Source organism: Palaemon carinicauda, chromosome 21 (assembly GCF_036898095.1).
Source record: "Palaemon carinicauda isolate YSFRI2023 chromosome 21, ASM3689809v2, whole genome shotgun sequence".
Classification (NCBI taxonomy): domain Eukaryota; kingdom Metazoa; phylum Arthropoda; class Malacostraca; order Decapoda; family Palaemonidae; genus Palaemon; species Palaemon carinicauda.
The window spans coordinates 66,309,032-66,327,130 of record NC_090745.1 but is presented as its reverse complement, the minus strand read 5'-3'; the positions used below and the strand labels follow the sequence as shown (position 1 = coordinate 66,327,130).

At 35.2% G+C, this 18,099-nt stretch overlaps 2 protein-coding genes across 2 annotated transcripts; both read left to right on the top strand.

Annotated features, from left to right (window-relative positions):
• Positions 1-6,277: 6,277 nt before the first annotated feature.
• LOC137614683 (uncharacterized) lies at positions 6,278-9,970 on the top strand. Its single transcript, XM_068344368.1, has 2 exons — positions 6,278-6,565; positions 7,019-9,970. Exon 2 carries the CDS (start codon positions 7,478-7,480, stop codon positions 8,582-8,584), a length of 1,107 nt encoding a protein of 368 aa, XP_068200469.1. The 5' UTR covers positions 6,278-6,565; positions 7,019-7,477; the 3' UTR covers positions 8,585-9,970.
• Positions 9,971-10,099: 129 nt separating this feature from the next.
• On the top strand, positions 10,100-14,082 carry LOC137614682 (uncharacterized). Its single transcript, XM_068344367.1, has 2 exons — positions 10,100-13,466; positions 13,920-14,082. The coding sequence occupies exon 1, from the start codon at positions 10,283-10,285 to the stop codon at positions 12,881-12,883; it is 2,601 nt and encodes an 866-aa protein (XP_068200468.1). The 5' UTR covers positions 10,100-10,282; the 3' UTR covers positions 12,884-13,466; positions 13,920-14,082.
• Positions 14,083-18,099: the final 4,017 nt, after the last annotated feature.

Here is an 18,099-nt window from a genome sequence, read left to right as displayed (position 1 = left end):
GGCCCCCAAGTGGCCCAAAAGCAACTGGTTCCCTCTAGTTCTAGAACTGAAACTGAAGCTGTTCCCACTGCCGGATCCAGCATTATCCAATCTGGTCCAGAAGTCGACTGCTTGTGCTTCATCCTTGAAAACCAACAACCTACATCTCCCGATTTCTCGCCCTAGCGGTGAACAAAAGGTTTAGAATCTCTAAGGATAAAGTTGACTTCATCGAAGAGTATAAGTCAAGTTCAACTAGGACATAATGGGAATCTTCAAGGAAGAAATGGGTGTCCTTTGTGAAATCAAAGGAACCAACAGAAATATTGATAAATTTCGGTCTAGTTTTCTTCATATTCTTAATCGAACAAGGCCTGGCTTCCACTACGATTACTCGTGTAAGTCAACCCTGGCTCAACCACTTCTGTACTCCTTTGGAGGGGACCTCTCTAGTGAAATCTTTAATAAGATCCTAAAAGAATGTGCTTGACTCAAGCCAGTAAACCCTCAAAAGCCCATCATGTGGTCTTTGGATCTTTCATAAGATCCTAAAAGCATGCGCTAGAATCAAGCCAGCAACCCCTCCAAAGCTCATCATGTGGTCTTTGGACAAAGTCTTGCACCATGCTTTGAATCTATACAATGAGAATTCTTGCACTATGCTGCGAATCTAAACAATGAGAACTGTACTCTAAAGGATCTAACAGAGAAAGTTATTTTTCTGTTTGTAATAGCTTCAGGGGCTAGAGTTAGTGAAATAGTGGCCTTATCTAGAAATGATCCTGCTCTTCTTGCCAAGAATGAGCTACCCACCAAGAGTTGGGGTCATTGGAGAATCTGCCCACTGAAGGAAGATACCTTTCTGTGCCCAGTAGAGTGTCTTAAGTTCTATCTTCGAAGAACCTTAGACTTCAAGGGAGGACAGCTCGTCAGAGGCAAAAACCTCAGGATCAAACCTACCCCTAAGACAACTGAGAGCAAAGCTCACCTACTATATTCACAGAGCGGATCCTGACAGTACACCCGCAGGTCACGATCCAAGGAAAGTTGCTTCTTCGTTGAACTTCTTCCAACACAAGGTCTTTGGAAGACTCCGGTCATACACTGGGTGGAGATCATCCAGAGTCTTTTACAAACACTATACGAAGCAAGTACATGAAATAAACATGTTGTGGTGGCAGTGGGTGCTGTTATAAAACCAGTCGTCTAGCGCTGTGATGAGCAGTGAACTGCTTTGGGACTCTCCAGTGCATCAGGGGCAGGGGTACATTTACCCTTGAATGCAAATCATAACGATGATTAACACACTGTTCCATATAGGTGCATATCTGACCAATAACACCACCAGTGCTGAGTGAATGTTGCGTCACGGTGTTCATGCATTCCCAAAATCTGTACAAGTCAGTCAGATTTGATTTCACATCTCCATTGAGTGGCATCATTTCGATGAAATTACAAATTTTTTCGACAAGAGAAAATATGAACCCTGATTTGTTTTCAATGCTGGATCAGATTCATACCCTATTGTAACTATATTTGATAATCTAGTTGCAAGGTAGAAATACTAAATGTATTTGCATCTTGTTACTGCTATCTCAGTTGGAGATGAGTAAAGCATACCAGAGTTTCAATCAAACCCTAGAAGGGCACAAATTGAAATCAGAGTACAGATTTCTAAGGTATGTGAAAGGTAATCTCTAAGTGTTACCTTCTGTCCCTACGGAAAATTAAGCCTTGAATCCTTATAGTCGATGTCAACACTTTCCCTGCAGGGGGCAGGAAGCCCTAAGCCACTTCTAAGCTTAGTGGAAATGGCAGATAACGGTAATGTCATATACATGTCTAAGAGACCAGATAAGGACCACATTCAAGGTTGAAGGCACTCATACAAACCCACAGATATAGTACTTTCAAGTTGATTTTCTGGTAAGCTTCCATCAGGACGACATGGCCGAGCCCAAAAAACGGATTTTGAGCAAAGCAAAAAATCTATTTTTGGTGAGATAGCCATGTCATCCTGATGAACCCACCCTTTTTGCTGAGCCCACTCGAAAGTACTCTATCTGCGGCTATTCCTGCTTAAACAGAAGTAAAGGAATGGCGGCCGGTAGTAGTGCGGATAGGAGGTCCACCGGGTACCTACATTGGCACCCCCTTCTTTCGCCACTCTTCCGACTCAAAGAGTTAAATCTATTTGGGGTGAAGATTGCTATGTGTCGTATCTAAAATATATGTTCGCTGATATTATACAATATACTTAATCTTTTTATTATGGATAAATCGCGCCAGGAGTTAAAATTCTGGAAACCTTCGGTTAATTTCTGGGAATATCACTGAAGCAAATATCCTTTAGAAAGCTACCTAAAGGAACCTTCCATCAGGACGACATGGCTATCTCACCCAAAAATAGATTTTTTGCTTTGCTCAAAATCCTTTTTAAACTCTTGTGACGTAAACTGTGGACCATTATCAGTTACAATTCTTTCTGGAATACCATGTGTAGAAGAAAAAAATTGCATTAATTCTTTTACAGTTGCATAAGATTGTGTCTTCAATGGAATTACTTCTGGCCACACACTGTAAGCAACTGCAAGTTGAAAAATCAAATAACCTAAGAAAGGACCTGCAAAATCTATGTGCACTCTTTGACATGGATACGTGGGTAACTCCCATGGGTGCATTCTAGCTAATTGAGGATTGTTCTGTTGTGTCCTTGTAATAGACTTTGATTTGACAATGCCTTCTAGGTCAGTATGTATTTCTGACAAAACATGATTCCTCAGTTAAGTAGGGATAAGTACTACTGGCCCTTTCATTCTACAACCTGAAATTATGCTCAATTCACTCCATATATCATTATATGATTTACAATTTGCCCCATTTCTATATTAGTCCCTACCTGTCATTAAATTCTCTGAAACTGGTAATAAATTTTCATCATACTCTTCTGGTGCTTTGTCTACTGGAAACCTAGATAAAGCATCTGCAATACCCATCTTTAATGTAGGACTATTCTAGATATCATAATGATAAGCTGGTAACGTAATTGCCCAATGCTGTAGTCTTGAAGCTACCAGGGTAAGTAAACCTACTTCTGGACCCAATATTGCTAATAGAGGTTTATGATCTGTAACAAGTACAAACTTTTTCCTTCCATAATGAAATTTCTCAACTCCATAAACTAATGTTAACTCTTTTTTTCTATTCAGAGTAATTCCTTTCTGTCTTGTTCAATGCTATAATTTGTTGATGTATAGCTGGACTACTTGCTACTCCATAAGGCAATCTCTTTGGCCTATACAAACCTAAGGATATATTTACTGTACATAGTTCTTGTGAACTCTCATCCATGAGAAGCTGTTGAAATGCTTGTCTAAGATCTAACTTAGAAAATACAGTACATCCTGACATATTTGTAAACATGTCTTTCGAATTTGGTGGTGGATGGTGAGCTACCTGCAGCTGTGGATTCATTGTTATCTTGTAATCTCCACATAACTTAACCTGACTATTTCTATCACAACAGGAACTTATGGCGTAGCCCTATCTGATTATGTAACCTTTTCCCATGAACCTTCACTTTCTGAAATTTTCATTTTTGTTTTAACTGCTCCTTTCAATGCATATGGTACTGGTCTTGGAGCAAAAAAATCTAGGAGTATTATTTGATTTCAAAACTAAAATTGCCTCTGCGCTCTTTGCTGTACCGACTTTATGTTCAAATTCATCTTGAAAGTCTGATAGAATAATATTCACAGACACTTCGTTATTGTGTTCATCTTGTGTATCTGTAACCTTTGAAATACTAGGTCAATCTAATTTCAAATACTATAACAAATCGAAACCTATCAAAATTTGTCCTTCACCTTCAACTACAGTTAATGGCATTCTATCTAACTTCTGTTCTTTATGGTGTACTTTTACCATTGAAGCGCCTATTACTTAAATATCAAAACCATTATAATCTTTCAAAACTGTATTTGTACTTTTTGATAACAAATTAGGAATGGTTTTAGCTTTTTTCTCAGACATAATCCACACATCAGCTGCTGTGAGAAATTGTATTAAATTTGGTTTATCATTTATGATCACTTTTACCAATATGTGTTTCTTTGCATCTTTGTTGACAGAATTTATGTGAAACGCAAAGTCAGTTTCTAACCTACCCTGATTATCATGAACATTATCCACATTATTCTCTGGGGCTATAGTATCAACTGCTGCATTTTTTTTGAGTACTGTTTAAATAATCTACAAACATTTGCAAAATGGCCATTCTTCTACAATTTTGGCATGGCTGTCTGGTTTCAGAGCATTTCCTTGCTTTGTATGCAAGATGATCAGGTTTTCCATACCTATAGCATTTGGGTTTTTCCTTTTGTTTCTGCATATGGAACTGAGTCTGATATCTGTGAACATCAGAGTTATGCAATATTTTATGACTAGGCAATGACATATTCATTCTCTGATTCTCATTTTCTTTCAACTTTGAACCTATGTGTCTAAATTCAAAATTTTCCATTATATTGCTTGTAGAATTACCTATTATATTACTCGGCTTATTGGTGGTTTCTAAAGCTCTGCCTTAAAATAATCTTTTTCTTAGCTCTTGTGATGTGCAATAAGCAATAACGTGATCTATGATAACATTTTCAAACTCTAGAAATTTACATGAAACAACTAAACTCTTAATTCTAGTCACAAATGACTCTAAGCTTTCATTTTCTTTTTGATATTGCTGTGCCTTAAATTGATAGCATTCAAAAAATACATTGACCTCAGGTGCAAAATATGTGGTAACAGCCTCAATAGCAGCTTCACTTGTTGTTATCGGTAGGTTGTAGTGTCGTAAACACTTCCCGAACCTCTTTATTAGGTGTGTGAAGTAATAACGCCTTCTTCTATGAATCTTTCATACTACCTAATATTGCTAAACATATCTCAAATTCCTCATACTACTGTTGCCATTGTGTTGCAATAGAATTTGGTCCAGCAAAAATACTGAATCTTTCTGGATGCTCAATATCCAAAAGCATTTTGAATGCTTACCTTGACCAGGTTATTCAAAGGAAATCTACAAAATTAACTTTTAACTTTGTAAACAAATTTAATTATAAACTAATTCCTATGTTAATTGTAACTTTAGTGTGTTTGTGCAACCAACTTTAGTAGTTCTACACAGTTTGTGTTTAAGTAAACTAACATTGACTCACGGTAAATATTTACCACCTAATGCCTACTGGTAACAAATTTCAGTCATACCTTACTTGGTCTTAACAAACAAAATATTTATGTATGATGTTTGCTTCTTTCTTGACATTGAACGTGAACGTAGACTACAGTAGTGGCGTTCCTCTGGTTGGCTGCATTCCTGCTGCATGGTGTTGCATTACTCTAGTTGGCTCTTCCGCTGCTGCATCTCTGGATGTGTTCCCTCTTGACTATCACTAATTGATGTATGTATTACATCATATCATCATATTTACTACGTCAGTTCTCTCACCTGTAAGAGACAATGGATATATATCAGTTAGAGTTTTTGGTAAATATATTATACTTTAATTTCTACCCAAATACATGAACCATATATTTTTCCTACTCTCTATCTTGTGTTCTATGCATTTCTTACCTTGATTATTGGGGCAAACCACCTGATCATGAGTTTCTGGACACTTTATATAAAGACAATTATGGGGGACACCAGTGGGATACCGGGGTATTTTGGGTGGGTAAATATCATAAACAAGTGTTTTACAGCAATAATGATGGTCAGAAATTCAAAACAAAGACTAGATAACAAGTTGGGAAATATATGATCCATGTAAGTGGCTAAAACAGACCAAAACACGATTATTTAACACTTTGGAGATTTGTAAAAGGGTACAGAACCTAACAAACCTACCTAACCTGACCTAATAGTTCCAAGGTCCCAACCCCCCGGACCCCCCTTCACAGGTCGCAACCTGTCTTTAGAACAGAATTAAATTTCAAGTATTAACAGTGGAGGAATGGGCAGGGATCTAAATTTTTCTGTTTATTTATACTGAACTATGTCGTAATTGAGGAATTCGAGTTGTCTTATTTAAAACAGCTTGGTAATCCTTGTGTCAACATTTTTAGAGTTTTATTCCCCTTACATTTTTATTGATGGGAGCTTTTGAGTCTAATGTTGTCTTTACTGATTGAAAAAACTTCAAATTATTAATTTGAATATTTAATTATTGATACATTTGGCATACAGAAGTGTCGCTAATTGCCCCTTTGCTTTTAGATAGTAACTACTATACAGTAGTTATATCCAGTTATATCTGCCTGCCGTTAACGTCGTTGTGAAGTTTTTTCACACAGAAACAGTCTTCAGCAACCTTACACGGGAGTGAGGAGGAGCAGCTCTTTTTCCCCCTCTCTCATTATTCAAGTGGATTTTAGGATTTATACACACGCTGGATTAACTATTATGGATTTTTCCTCTACCATGGAAACAATTACATACTAATTCATTGAGGATGGGATCCGGACGCTGCTTAGCGATGATCGTCTGTTGAATGATTTTTTCCACACACGCCAGAACTGTTATCGCAACAGGGTAAGCATAAGGGGCTTTAATGCTTGTTCTTGCGTTACATATTCTATATGCCAGTGTTTTGAGAATAATTTAAAGTATTTTAATTAATTAAATTCTTACTAGATTGAACCTGTGATTTCTATGCAGTCTATAAATTTATCTAAGTATTTGACAACTCGTTAAATTTGCTAGTTGTTTTACTGATAATTTGAGAGCTGTTGTGATTTAGTGGTGATTTGAGCAAATATTTACGTGAGTGATTTCGTGATTAGTTAATTGCTGTTTTCGGTGATTCGTTGATTTCAAGATTTTGATTTATATGAAAATTGTAGATTTTAGTCAGGCGATTACAGTAATTGATATTTTGATTAGTGTTGAAATTTTGTTGATTTATTTTAGTTACTTTTTGTTAGTGTTGTATTTATTGTTCTGATTTTTCCCGTGGTTGATTCTCCTTTACTTTGTATTTTTTAGCGGATGAGTGAAAGGAAGAAGGTTAAGCCCTCGCAGTTGTGAACCTTAAAATCTCTTATAATAGTGCATTTCGAAGACTCGTTTTCGTCATTCCACCACCAGCTGCTACAGTGAAATTTATATAATTTAAAATTGTATTCATAAGTGTCTAACCATTTAAATTTAAATTTATTAAATATTTAAAATGCATTTTTTCCATCTCTACCTTTTCACTTAAAAATGCAAGGTTTAATGATATGATCGTGGTCATTACATATTGATTTTATATTTACATGTAGACCACCCCCCATTTTTCCGCTTGGTCCTTCGAACTTTTGGATTAATATTTTTAAGCACTGGTGTGGAATGTTGGTCGTTTCTAGTTGGGCGGTGTCAGGGTCCCCTTCCTCTCGCGTTGTACGTGTTAGTTTTTTTATTTGAAAGTTGATTTATTTGAGGTGTATTGTCTGTTAGTTAAAGATGACGGAATCGGAAAAGCGTGAACGTACTACTATACGTCGTAAGGTTAGTGTATTATATAATAAATTGTGTAATGCTGTTGATTCTTTAGATAAAGCTGAATTGCAAACAGAATTGAGTTTTCTGAGTGAGTACAGTAAAAGATTGCAGACCTTGGATGATTTGATTTTGACTAAAGTTAGACTGGACTCCTTAGTTCCGCAGGAGGATTTGGATAGGCAGGATTCTGAATGTGAGGAATATCTTCGTAAAATTAAATTACTGTCAAACAAAATGCAATCTCGACATGATAATCTCTCCGTACAGATTGATAATAAAACTCCTTGCAGAACTAAAATTGATTTGCCCAAGTTGAATTTGCCTCGGTATTATGCAGATTCTAAGGAAGATAAATTTACATGTAAGCGATTTTTTGAAGTTTTTGAACACTTGACTGCTCCGTATAATTTAAATGAAGTCGAGAGGTATAATTTACTTGAGCAGCAATGTCATAGTAGAGCAAAGGCTATGATTAGTTCTATAAAGGTGTCCCAGCAAACTTTTGGTCAGGCTAAACAAACTTTGATCGCAGCATTTGCTGATGAAATGCCTCAGAAGTTTGTCCTCATTAAAGAGTTAACTGACTTGAGGTTTGTTTGGGGCAAGGATGATCCATATATTTTTTATGCTCATATTAAGAAGTTGATTGATGCAGTGAAAGATAATGCTATTGATTTGGACACTGTTATGCTTTATTTTGTGTGGTCTTCATTGCCTACTAAATTTCAAGATATCATAGTTGCGATCACAAATAAGTCTCATCCTACTTTAGATGAGGTCACTGGTAAATTTTTGGAAGCTTGCAGCAGGTATAACGCTCAATTAAACACTAGTAAAGAAAGTCCATGTAAAACCGCAGTGTTGGCTACTAGTTTGAATACTAGTTTAACCAGGAGTTTATGTATGCTTTGTAATGCTAAAGATCACAAAATTGCCAGTTGTACAAAGTACTTGCAAGTATCTGATAAAATAAAGCGATTAAAAGAATTGCACAAGTGCTTTAAATGCTTAAAGGCAGGTCATAATAGTAATGAGTGCAGATTTCAAACGTCAGGTGTATGCTTCTAATGCAAAAAGGGTAAACACTGGAGTTTTTTGTGTAGTTCAAAGCCAACAGATTCTAGTAATAGTAAGCAAACTACCACAAAGGTGGTTAATGTTATCGAGAGTGTTAATGAAATACCATCAACTGTTACAGCATCTAGTCATTTGGATATTGTTGATTCTTTATTACCTTTACTAACAGTGACGACTGAACATGATCGTGTAAAAGTGGATACAGTTTTGGATTCGGGTAGCCAGTATTCCTTTATTGAGGAAAGTTTATCAGATTTTTTGAACTTAAAGGTAGTAGATCCTAAGATACATTTGATTATCAAGGGGATTAATACTAATCAAAAGATTTGTACCAAGTCAGTGAGTTTTCCTTTTAAGATTGGTGATGTAAGATATGAAATTACTTGTATTTGTATTCCTAAGATTAAAATTCAGATGAAAGCTCCTCATATGTATAAATTAATAGAACTGCTAAGGCAGAATGGTAAAGAGGTTGCTTATGATAAATTCAATGATATAAACAGAATTCATGACATTGATGATATAAAGCTACTGATAGGTGCAAAGGATTGGCATTGTGTGATGAGCATGGAGAGTGGAGTACTAGGTCAAAAAGACAGACTGACTTCTTTTTACAGAATTAATGATAAACTAATATTAATTGGTTCTATTTCTGACTGGATAAAGAATCTTTCCGATGCAGTAGATACATCTTTGATGTCTCATAGGAAGATTTCTGAAGAAACAAAATCTACTACTTCATACATTGGCACTATGGAGATTGATTCTGATGGATTTGACTATGAAGTGCCAACACTTGATGGAATATATAATCTTGAAAGCCTGCCAGATATAGCAGAGGTTGCGGATTATTCTCAGTTAGGTCATGATTGTAAGATATTCATAAATATGGAAGAAGAGGATTCTATTGAATGTGTTACTAATGAAACTGAGCAAGAAGTGACAGATTTTATTTTATGCAACATTTACAGAGATAATGAAAAATTTTATGTCGTACCAATTCCTTGGTTGACTAGATATAAAGATCTTCTTGGATCAAATGAGAGACTTGCTTTCAAGGTTCTGTGCAGTCTGAAGAAGAAATACATGAACAGTAATGTTCTAAAGCGAATTGATGAAGTTTTCCAGTCACAAATTGATTTGGGAATCATTGAAAAAGTTGAAGATTTTGAAGAATATAAAAGGAAATTTCCAAAATATTTCTTCATTAGCCACAGTCCTGTAATTAAAGAAGAAAGAGATACTACGAAAGTAAGAGTTATTTACATGGCGAATCTTGCAGAAAAAAAGACATGATGGCAGTAAAGGCATTAGTCTGAATCAATGTATTCACCCAGGTTATAACAAGAATTTTAAAATAAGTGATGCATTGACCATGATGAGGTTTTGACAAGTTTATACTTGGATTTGATATTTCAAAAGCCTTTCACAGATTGGCCATTGATGATGAGAATTCCTCAAAATTTCTCTTTTATTGGTTTAAGGATGTTGAATCTAGAGATTTTACACCAGTTGTGTGTCGCTCAAAGCGAGTAATATTTGGGATGTCTGTTTCTCCATATATGTTGCAGTGCTGTCTTTATAAAATGCTAATATTGGAGACAGATGGTGATACTGAAGAAATTCAGGAATTGAAAAAAAGAATCTTCCAAGGCAGTTATGTTGATAATTTTCTAATTGGTTGTGCAGATGAAGATGAAGTTGAAATGGTTCACAGGGAAGCCAGTACAATATTTGAGCAGCATAAATTTCCATTGCAGCAGTGTTACTAATTATTCTCAATTTCAGCGTGACATTGACTGTAAAGTTGGCACAGAGACTCCACAAGAGGTTAAAATTCTTGGCATGTGCTGGGACAGATATAATGATGTACTAAAGGCCACATGTGTTAAATTAAATGTTGAAGCCAATACTCCTAGGCAGATTTTGAGTTCAGTAATGAGTATATTTGATTTGAATAATGCTAACTTGCCTGTTTTAAACAGATGTAAGATCTTCCTCAGGCAATTACAGTCTGATTATGTAGATAAATGGGATACTTCTCTTCATGGTGCTCAGCTAAATGAATGGAGAAACATAGCTTCACAATTCAATAATGGTGAAAGGCTAGAGATGCCAAGATATATGGGTAGCAGAAAGTCTAATTTTGATATAATTGTAATGAGTGATGCGAGTAAAAACTTTATTGGATGTGTTATTTACTTGCAGGAGAGAGATTCAAAGTTGGTATCCTTCGTATATGCCCATAATAAGATTCTGAATAAAAATCTGAAAGGGCGAACTATGCCTGTACTCGAACTCACTGCAGTAGAGTATGCATTGCAAAGGGCTTTTGATCTGTATAAAATGCTCACTTCTTGTATTGGGCCTATTGCATTTAATGACATAATGTTGTTTTCAGATTCTACGATTGCCTTAAGTTGGCTAGCTGATTATGAGAACTTGAGAACAAAGCTTCAAAAAAGAAGTGTATATGTAAATAATAGAATCGCAAATATTGTCGACCTCTGTAAGTCTACACACTCGGTGAAGTTAGCTCACGTAGGATCAAATGAAAATGCTGCAGATTTCACGACTAGATTAGTATCTTTCTCAAAGTTAAGAAACTCTTGTTACTTGACCGGACCCAAGATGTTACGGGAAGATTTAAATTTACTAGAATGGTTTGTAATTCCTAATCCAGGCATGATTAATGATGTGGATATACCCAAGCTGGTTGTAAATAAGGCAAGTGTTGAAGATATGTCAGTTGGTACAGTTGTTGATTTAACTAAGTATTCTTCACTTGACAAAGCAATTAAAGTACTAATGAAAGTTAAGCTTTTCATAAACAAATTAAGATTAAGAATAAATTCTAAGAGCCAGCAGTCAATTGCCTTATTAGATGCAAGCTACAAAAAATGCAGTAATGATTTGCTAAAGCTTGATCAACAAAATTGCTTTCCAGATTTACAAGATTTTTTCACTTCAAAACGGAAAGCAAAAAAGTCTATTCCGGAGCTAGTTAGTAGAATGAATGTATTTTGTGACTCTGATGGTATTCTTAGAGTAAAATGTAAAATGGGAAAGATGTCTAAAGGTATGATGTCGAGAACTCCAATACTCATTAGTAATAATAGCGATTTCGGTAGAATACTGATAATGGATACTCACGTGAAGTTTAATCACTCAGGTACTTACTATGTGCTACATAAATTGAAACCGGCATTTTTTCTGCTCAAGGGATTTTCAACAGTTAAGAAGGTTGTGAATGAATGTTACCACTGTAAACGTTTTAATAGTAGACCAGTTAAAGTTAATGCTAATGACTATAGAGAGTGGAATGTGAATCCCATAAAGAGGTTTTTTTCTGTATGTTTCATTGATTACTTTGGACCATATTTCACAAGGTATGGAAGTGACAAAGTTAAAACCTATGGGGTAATTTTTAAATGTATTTGGTCTCACATGATTAATGTTGAAATAGTGACTTCAGCTGATTCTAAAGGATTTTTATTGGCTTTTCAAAATCATGTTTACAACTATGGTTTGCCTAACAAAGTATTTTCAGATTCTGGCTCAAATCTTGGTGGTGCATTCACATGGATTGAGGAATGTCTGAAAGCAAGTGAGGTGCAGGAATTCTTCAATCAGAGGGGTGTCGATGTCACTGAATTTTCACAGTATCCTCGTGGTTCTCTGAATCGTGGCATTGGAGGTATCATAGAGTCCGGAGTTGGTCTGGTAAGAAAGTTAATACAGGGAGCAATCCATAATAATATTCTAGAGTTTCTGGAATTTTCTCATGTAATTAAACAATGCATATGTTACGCTAATAAGAAACCCATTTCTGAACTTGGCGCATTGAGGGAACAGAATGTGAATGATGATTTTCAGGTGCTGTTTTTGAAATTTGGATATGATACACAGGTTATAGAATGTATATATCACGAAGGTCAACTTGATGATTATGACTCTTCTGACTTGGGTAAGGACTTTCGGCGTTTAATTCATATTAAAGAAAAATTGCGTAATAGTTATCACAATGAATTTTTATTTGGATTGCAAGATCAGGCAACTAAATACAGAGGTAAATATTACCCTAGGGAGCACGTTATAATATCAAAAGGTGACATAGTCTTGATAAAAGATTCAATGGTTAAGGCTCCCAATTACCCTTTAGCTAGAGTTCTTGATGTTATTTATAATTCTCTTGGTGAGGCTGTTCAAGTACAATTGGTCAAGGGTAATAAAAGTGTTGTTTTTAGGGATATATCGTCTGTTATTCCTTTGGTTAAGGTGATGGGTTAAGTGATTCTCATATTGATCAGTTAGATTTAAATCTTGTACCTCAGAGTGATTCTAATGTTTCTAATGACAATATTGCAAGAATTCAACGGGGGGCTGCTTTGATTTGTTCTGAGAAGAATAAGCAGCTAGCTCAATCTGGTCTTGTATAGAAATTTAAATTTAAATCCGCGGGGGGCAGATTGAAAAAACTTCAAATTATTAATTTGAATATTTAATTATTGATACATTTGGCATACAGAAGTGTCGCTAATTGCCCCTTTGCTTTTAGATAGTAACTACTATACAGTAGTTATATCCAGTTATATCTGCCTGCCGTTAACGTCGTTGTGAAGTTTTTTCACACAGAAACAGTCTTCAGCAACCTTACACGGGAGTGAGGAGGAGCAGCTCTTTTTCCCTCTCTCTCATTATTCAAGTGGATTTTAGGATTTATACACACGCTGGATTAACTATTATGGATTTTTCCTCTACCATGGAAACAATTACATACTAATTCATTGAGGATGGGATCCGGACGCTGCTTAGCGATGATCGTCTGTTGAATGATTTTTTCCACACACGCCAGAACTGTTATCGCAACAGGGTAAGCATAAGGGGCTTTAATGCTTGTTCTTGCGTTACATATTCTATATGCCAGTGTTTTGAGAATAATTTAAAGTATTTTAATTAATTAAATTCTTACTAGATTGAACCTGTGATTTCTATGCATCTATAAATTTATTTAAGTATTTGACAACTCGTTAAATTTGCTAGTTGTTTTACTGATAATTTGAGAGCTGTTGTGATTTAGTGGTGATTTGAGCAAATATTTAAGTGAGTGATTTCGTGATTAGTTAATTGCTGTTTTCGGTGATTCGTTGATTTCAAGATTTTGATTTATATGAAAATTGTAGATTTTAGTCAGGCGATTACAGTAATTGATATTTTGATTAGTGTTGAAATTTTGTTGATTTATTTTAGTTACTTTTTGTTAGTGTTGTATTTATTGTTCTGATTTTTCCCCTGGTTGATTCTCCTTTACTTTGTATTTTTTTAGCGGATGAGTGAAAGGAAGAAGGTTAAGCCCTCGCAGTTGTGAACCTTAAAATCTCTTATAATAGTGCATTTCGAAGACTCGTTTTCGTCATTCCACCACCAGCTGCTACAGTGAAATTTATATAATTTAAAATTGTATTCATAAATGTCTAACCATTTAAATTTAAATTTATTAAATATTTAAAATGCATTTTTTCCATCTCTACCTTTTCACTTAAAAATGCAAGGTTTAATGATATGATCGTGGTCATTACATATTGATTTTATATTTACATGTAGACCACCCCCCATTTTTCCGCTTACTGAGGTCCAGGGGAAGTACATGGGAGTCTATATATGGGCTTTTAACTGGATAACTAATGAAAGTGTCAGCGCTGATTCTAAGTCCCATTTTGTACTCAATATAAAGTTTCTTCAGCTTCTATGGACAAGTAAAAGAGTAAATCTAACAGCCATAGTCAAGAATGGGTCAACAGTGCCATATAATCTATTTTTTTTTATTTTATTTATTTATTTTTTTTTATCTCTCCCCACTCATAATTCAATAGTACTTTCAGAATGTTTAAGGAAACCTTTTCCTTTTCATCCTTATTTTGTCCATATTGCACAACCAATTCAGTTTTATTTATCAGAAATCATAACTAGAAATTTTGCATTTTCATTAAAAAAGAACATTGTTATTAAAGTATGAGGTTGAATATCCTCAGAAGACCTACACCTTGAGAACCTCATATCAACAGTTTGGATGAAGAACATTTAAAACCATTTTCCAAGACCCATTTATTGCTGGAATCAATAGCTATTTTCATGGTTTGACTGATAGACACTACATCATATCTAGTGCAATACAATGCAAAATCATTGTAAAAAAATTAGCATATTGCAGGACTCAGTACTTTTATGATATGGTAAATTGCAATAGCAAAATAAATGATATTAAGAACACTGTCCTGGGCGATCACCCTCCAATTGGAGGAATCCAGAAAGATACAATTACAGACATTTGTTTTGATATGCCTGGCAGATAGACAAAAGATTGAAAGGAGTCCATATACCTAATTATAATTTCAAAATGCCAAGTAGTGTTTTTATGCTTTTCAAAGATTAACGAATATCCCAATTTTTATACGATGGGTGAATCCTTCCTGTATTTGGTTAGAAATTTTCATTAAAGGGTCAGCTGTAGAAGGGTTCTTCTTGAAATCAAACTGGAAAGAGGAAAGATATCCCCTGGGTAGATATGGGGGTGGGGGGTGGTCGGACTCTTTATTCACAAAGATTACTCAAATCTCAAAATTATAAAAAGAACTAGTGTAGCTTTGACTATAATGAAATAGACTTTACGCAAAAAAAAAAAAAAAAAAAAAAATCCTAGGTAACAGTCTACAAACCACCGAGAACAAACAACAGTACCTTTTTCGAGGAATTCAGTGCTTTCATTGAGATGATTATCATGGAGAAAAACTAATTATTTATTTCTGGGGACTTTAGTTTTTGAATGGATGGCGCATCAAATCTTGACGCTTTGGCATTTAGTGAATTATTAAAACCATATCGACTAGTACATGATGACGACTGTACAACTACTTTAACTGGCCATACGGTGTACCTAGTTTTGAGTGATGGAATGAATAATATTGTATCTTATGTAAATGTTGATGAGAAAATTCTCCCCAGTGCACAAACTTACTACGTTTAGTCTACCTCTACAGGAACATACCATAGTAAAGAAAATAAAATTTTCTGCTACCGTATCTATTGAAGAAGTTACAAAGAAAATAAATAATGCTATCAACATTCCCTGTGATCATGATAACCAACGTCTGTTGGGAGCTGTGTGTGTTAATTGTATTACGACCACTTATAACAAAGTGAATAAAAGTGAATAGGATACCATCTGTCCACCGATGGAAAAGACTATAACTGTTAAAGACCAATCGCTTTTGTTTGACGGAGAAACTTTACCGAAAAAGAGGAAAAAAAAGATGTTAAGAAAGAAAGTGGAATCGGCTAAAAACTGAAAGTAGGCTACATGGGTAGAATACAAAACTGCTACGTGTCAATAAAACTACCTACTAAGAAGGGGGAAAAAGTGAATACTATAAGAGATAGATCCGCGAAACAGCAACAGACATAAATACGTTATATCGTCTCCTAGATGGTGTAATGGGAAATGTAAACGAAAGAAACTACCTGATGGATACAGTGACCGTTAACTAGCAAATAATTTTCTAGTATTCTTTAAAAACAAAATTGAAAATATAACCAGGTCATTTGTAAGTACTCATCATCAGATTAATGATAAACCTGACACACAAAAAATTGATAAGATTTAACAATATAACATCACCAGGATTATCAAGGAAGCAAAGAAAACAAACTGCGCCATTGATCCTATGCTAATATCTGAAGTACCTGGAGAGAGAAACTTGTAGTCTAGCCGAAATAATAAGAAGAATAGGAAATGCAAGCATTGATGAATGTTATTTTCGTAAATCTGATAAAATGGATATAGTCACAACAGTTCTGAAAAAAGCTCAGGACTACAAGGAATTGAGCTCATATAGACCTATTTTAAATCCATCCTTTGTTTCAAAAGTGCTTGAATACGTAATTCTTGAACAACTGGTCAGTCACTTAGAAGTAATATCAGCTTTGCCTGACAATCAATCTGCTTACAGAAAACTATACTCTACAGAGACAGCCATCTGCTCTCCTGTAAAGGATATGCTGGAAATGAGTGAAAATAAATGTTTATTTCAATATTACTTGATCTCAGTGCTGCTTTTGATACAATTGTGCATCAACTGCTACTAAATGATCTACAGTGCATCGGCGTTGAAGATCAAGCTTTCGAACAATGATGGTAGAAATTACTGTGTGCAAATTGGAAACTCTTATTCATCATATGAACCTTTAAACAGAGGGATACCCTAAGGGAGTGTACTTAACCCAATCTTATTCTGCATCTATACTATTGGACTATCAAAAATACTACAAAGGCATGGTGTGACGTTCAAATTATTTGCAGATGACACACAATTTTACTTTTCTATAAATTACATAGATGGCACAACAGAAACTCTAAAGCGAATCCTTGATAGTGTTACAGAATAGATGACAATTAAACAACTAAAATTAAATGAGAACAAAACTGAGTATAGGTGGTGGGTGAGAGTAACACTGTGAGCAGCCTGGTTGATATTCAAATGAACATAAACAATGACTAAGTGCCGATATCTAGTAAAGTTCGTGATCTAGGTGTATATCTTGACTGTAGCATGTCTCTCAATGCTTAAATAACTAATGTAGTAAAAACTGTTGGTTCTCAACTAAGAAATATTTCTTTGATAAAAAAGTACCTGGATGAAAATTCTATAAAGAAACTTGTGATAAACTTTGTTATTACCAGGATTGACTACTGCAACTCCATCTATTACAATTTACCAAAAGTACATCTTAAAAAATTACAAAGCGTAATAAACAGAGAAGCAAGACTGATAAAATGTGTCCCACCTAGAGAAAGGATCACTCCTATACTAATTGATTTTCACTGGCTGCCGATTAAAATGAAAATTGAATATAAAATATGTACAGTAACCCAGCAAGTTATCTAAACCGGTTGTCCAAAATACTACCTATTACACAGACAATAAATCGTGTCAACACGAGAATAATTACAGACGGCTTTAAACTATTGGAACCTAGATATATGTCTACGGTAGGCTTCGAGACTATATAATAAGCTCCAACGAGACATCCAAATGATTGAAGATATTAAGGCTTTACAGAGGGCACTGAAGAGTTTCTTATTCCATGAGGCGTATGACAGTGATGATTCAACAGTAAATGAGCAATATGGGACATGAAACGTTGAATACTCTGAACGAACAAGATATAACAACAGTGGAGGTCCTGTAGAGAGAGGGGTTCCCCTTCTGTATGGGACTAGAAAAGCAGCCATCAAGGTAAAGTAGGTAAAGTAATTTTGCTTGTCATAAGCAAAACACCAAGAAATCATGCTGCATATTTCATGAAGGTGCAGTACCCAGTTGCCTTCCCTGGAGGCACGAATGAGAGCCAGCAGAATTTCCACAGGATCCAGATGGGACGTCAATAATGATGCCAGTGGTCTACGGATGTTTCGAAGTTCATCTTGATATTCTGCAAAACGGACAAGG

Excerpts from the sequence above, each read along its gene's own strand:
- LOC137614683 (XM_068344368.1), top strand. The coding sequence starts at position 7,478 with ATGACGGAATCGGAAAAGCGTGAACGTACTACTATACGTCGTAAGGTT.
- LOC137614682 (XM_068344367.1), top strand. The coding sequence starts at position 10,283 with ATGAAGATGAAGTTGAAATGGTTCACAGGGAAGCCAGTACAATATTTG.